The sequence below is a fragment of the Macrosteles quadrilineatus genome, unplaced genomic scaffold, assembly GCF_028750875.1.
Source record: "Macrosteles quadrilineatus isolate MER2022 unplaced genomic scaffold, UCM_ALF_1.0 Scaffold_3__2_contigs__length_128488019, whole genome shotgun sequence".
In the NCBI taxonomy this organism is placed as follows: Eukaryota; Metazoa; Arthropoda; class Insecta; order Hemiptera; family Cicadellidae; genus Macrosteles; species Macrosteles quadrilineatus.
The window spans coordinates 58,583,258-58,587,473 of record NW_026542596.1 but is presented as its reverse complement, the minus strand read 5'-3'; the positions used below and the strand labels follow the sequence as shown (position 1 = coordinate 58,587,473).

The 4,216-nt window shown below is 34.7% G+C and overlaps 1 protein-coding gene across 1 annotated transcript; it reads right to left on the bottom strand.

The window, feature by feature from the left end:
- Positions 1–2,139: 2,139 nt before the first annotated feature.
- LOC128989597 (protein sex-lethal-like) lies at positions 2,140–3,959 on the bottom strand. Its single transcript, XM_054411529.1, has one exon. The coding sequence runs from the start codon at positions 3,645–3,647 to the stop codon at positions 2,928–2,930; it is 720 nt and encodes a 239-aa protein (XP_054267504.1). The 5' UTR covers positions 3,648–3,959; the 3' UTR covers positions 2,140–2,927.
- Positions 3,960–4,216: the final 257 nt, after the last annotated feature.

The window sequence follows — 4,216 nt, the reverse complement described above, 5'->3', positions numbered from 1 at the left end:
TCACAACTTTTTTTGTGTCCTAGTTTTCCAGTGCGTTGTGAATTCTACAGACAGGGAAACGGCAATTACAGTACCATCGTTTTTGTGGTATAGATTTGGTCCAAGAGAAGGAAATGTACTTTCGTTTAAGAGTCCCAAGAAACAAAAAAAAAACGTTAATTCAAAATGTTTATGTTGATGCACAAATTTTCAGAAATGCCATTTTCATGAGGTTTTTAACCAACATGTCTACTGGTACTGACAATCTTACCTTTAACCAATTTTGGGTAGATAAAACCATAGACAAATAGAATAAATATAGACCGTCAGCTGTGCTGCGGTTAGCATAAGTTCTGGCGTCCACCGCTAGGTTTGCCAAGTACTGTAGTTCCGGCGCACACCGGTGCAGTGTCTGCTGGTCGCATACGGCTCCTGCGCTCCTCGCCTACAGCAGTGTGCGCTGTAACTACACGGCACTCCTAGCGGTAGGTGCCGGAACCTTTCTTCCTTTTCAGTCTATATTTATTCTATTTGTCTATGATAAAACCCCCAACAAATTTAAATGTTTTACAGTTTAATAAAGTATTTTTATATTTTAGTGCAGGCTTTTAACATGAAAATAAATACATTTGTATTTAACTTTTGTTAATATGATTTCACTAAAACTGGAATGTGCCTAATATGGAGATTTGCTGCAATTAGGGTATTTTATTGAGTATCGTACTCTCTTATTCTTTAACCAAACCTACATTTTTAACTATGTTTTGCTCTGGGTGATCATGGCTTTGGAGGTACATCCTCTGTCAACATCTTTAAGGCCTTAGAGATTGTTTAATTTAAGCCTTGTTTACAGTTTACTCGCTCCAATTTATTTGCACAAATCATCGTAACGTGTAAAAGGCAGATTTATGGAAACGATAAGATTCGAGTGAGTGGAAAATTTTAATCAACCTTGCAATCAGATTGGAAGGTTTGAGTAATGGTTGGAAAATATTAACGGATGTTCATGCCATTTTGCTCAAACCTAGGTCTTGTAGTCATCTGTTCCCATCCCATTGTCAGTAAATTTCAGTATGTTGCATCATGGCTGAACCTTGTGAATTTTTCAATGATTTAATTGAACTAACTTATACCGTAGTTTTCCTTGCCTGTGGCACATTAAAAGTAAGCACTACTCTGATCGCATCATGAAGAAGTGGAACCCACCGCCAATCATGAAAGTATGGCTAAAAAAATTAACTCTTTATTCAGTTTGAGTATTTCCCTTAGTTCTAGGCCTAGTTATTTAGTTTATGCCTTAATTATTTTTAACTATTGTCACTAAAAAACAGCATCAGCATTCACAGACCATAACAGCAACTCCTTAGCGATCACAACAGGACTGGCGTGCTAATCGAAAGAAGGTTTGAGTTAAATATCTTAGCGTTTCTAAACAGTCGTGCCTATTCAAACCTGGTTTGAACAAATATTGGAACGTGTAAACACGTCTTCATTCTATAAGAATCCACCTATCTTATCTTGTTAATTTCCAACCAAGTTCACAGTTTATTATAGGTTGTACTCTGCCACAGAGACTTGAAATCTGTTTGATTGAGTTAAATAGGATATAGTTGATAGTGAAGGATTCGTTTTGCTATTAATAACTTCCAACTTAAGATATTTGAGTTGAAATGCTTGATATACTGAAATGCTAATTCTTAGAATAAAAGTTTCCGCTACATGCGCGATCTCTTTATAATTTAACATTTATAAAATATTTGTATAGGCCTACATGTATAAACAGATTTTGTCCAGCCAGAGCCAGTAACCAAACTTTACTTATTATTATCATCATATGGGGACACCACCTATGCTTTGATACTTTTCAATGAAATGGTGACCATACAAAGTAGGTATTTTAAGCAAAGTATGAATGGAGATGAGTGTTGACCCATATATGAGGGAAGGATATGGTGATAAAACAAGGGCACCCATAGGAATTTCTCGCATGAGGTAAAGAGAGGTATATTGAGGTAGGCCTATAGTTTAATCATAATACATTTATTCAATTACAACTTTATACCACACATAATATAAATCGGAAAAGACAAGAAACAATTTAATTTTGTTTTAAAAACACAAGAAATTGTTAACAATTTTGTACTTAAAATGTAGCTAAGAATAACTCTCCAACAAAAAAATTTTTGTTACCAGTAATGAGAATCAAAACACAAATAATATTAATTCCTTTTTATATGGTAGGTACCATGTACCACCTATACAATAAGCAAAAAAATTAGTGAAGATAACGGAAGATAAAACCCAAAAAATTATAGCTAGGCTATTCTTGTAAAACACATCTTTTTTAGGTAACAAAGACTAACAAAAAAACACACAAAAAAGTGCACTTGCACATTACAAAAAGTAAAAATTAATACAAACCAATGAAACCATTAAATCTGAAAATAGTATGCCTACATTGTGTGGGCGAGGGTTTTTAAACCTAAAATATCAACTAAACATCTTTAAAAAAATTATCTTCACATACACAACAAAAACTGTTAGGCCTATTCATAAAACAAAAATAATCTAGTAAAGAAAAATGTTTTGTACAAAACCTGTAAATAGGTGTTAGGACAAATTAATCTAACATCTATCTAGAAAACATTTCTCCATTAGCCTACAACTTCAAAGTAGTAAATAGTTTGTTTACTGATACATAAAACGATATAGGGCCTAATCCAACACAGTCCATCCTCATTAAAAATTTTAAGCTACCCTTAGTTAATTTGCTTGTTTGTATCGAAGATTATCATCATGTTAAGTTCACACGATCACTTATCCTACATCTGTAGCCTATAACTACATCTTCTTAAAACTTTATTTTAGGCTATGCTCTTGAGCAAAAATACGACTATATCCTTATCTTAAACTGACATAAATTTTATGGTGAGGTGAATGACAAAATGTTAACAAATTGCTCGTTTCTTTCCTCGTTTATTTTTTAGGGATTCATTAATTTTTTTATTCATTTCTTGAATTTGTAGCCAATTTTCTCCGAACATTACCTGGTGGAGACCGTCTACCAAACTTGTAATTTCTCGGCTTCGTGCGTAACCTGCATGAAATCCAGCAAGGTAAGCTGCTTTCTGTTTGCCGTGTTCCTCAGCAACTTTGATGGTCAAGCGATCACAACCACCCTCAGGAATCTGTCCGTCCAAGTGTTTGATAGCTTCCTGGGCTTCCTCTCTTCGGCTGTATCTAACAAAGGCGACTCCTCGAGGCAAACCAGTGATTTTATCAAACAAAAGATTCTTTTGTACAATTGATCCATATTTACTGAAGAGTGCTTCCAGGTCTGCATCGGTATAGTGTCTTGGAAGGTTCATGATATACAGGTTTGTATCCTTGATTTCATTATTAGAAGGTCTCGCATGAGAAACTTTAATTCTCTTATTAAATATCTCTGTACCATTAAGTTGCTTAATAGCCTGTTCAGCATCTTCTGGTTTTGTGTAGTTTACGAATCCATATCCAAAACTGTAGCCAGTCTTGAAATCTTTCATGACCCTACAACTTTTGACTGGTCCAATGCTTGAAAACATTCTGTACAAATCTCGATCACTAAACGTTTGGGGCAAATAATTCACGATTAAATTAGAATTAGTATGACCATTTTGGGCTGCCATTATAATTGATTGCTAATACAATGCTATAATCTATAATGAGCAATGTTTATTTTTTTGTGGCAAGATGTACGTGGATTGTTTGTTAAGACAGACAATTTTGAGTTGTGTGCAATATTTTATGACATAAGTTACCTTACAGTAGTACAAGCTAGAAATTGATGAAAAGGGGAGCTAACTTCATTATGCTCAAGTTTCAGTTTCTAAAGCCTCTTAAGCTAAGCACTAAGCAGAGAAATGTTCAAATACAGTAGACTATTGTTTTCTTACTACAAACAAACGAGACTAATTATACATGTTCAAACCTGACCTGACTCTGACTGGCGACACTGACACTTGAACTTTTTGAACTTGATGACCGACACTCCACTCCACTCCCTTGAAACGGCCCAAACACAACCAAACCAACGGTGATTTTTTTCTGCACAGACAGACTTAAAACTAACTTTTTGCTCCGTTGATTTAAAACAAAGTGAAGACTGAAGACTAAACGGGGTATTGCAGCTCAGTCACAACATTTTATATTTCATCAACTCGAAACCCTTTCTATTTAGCCACTCCCCTTATTATTT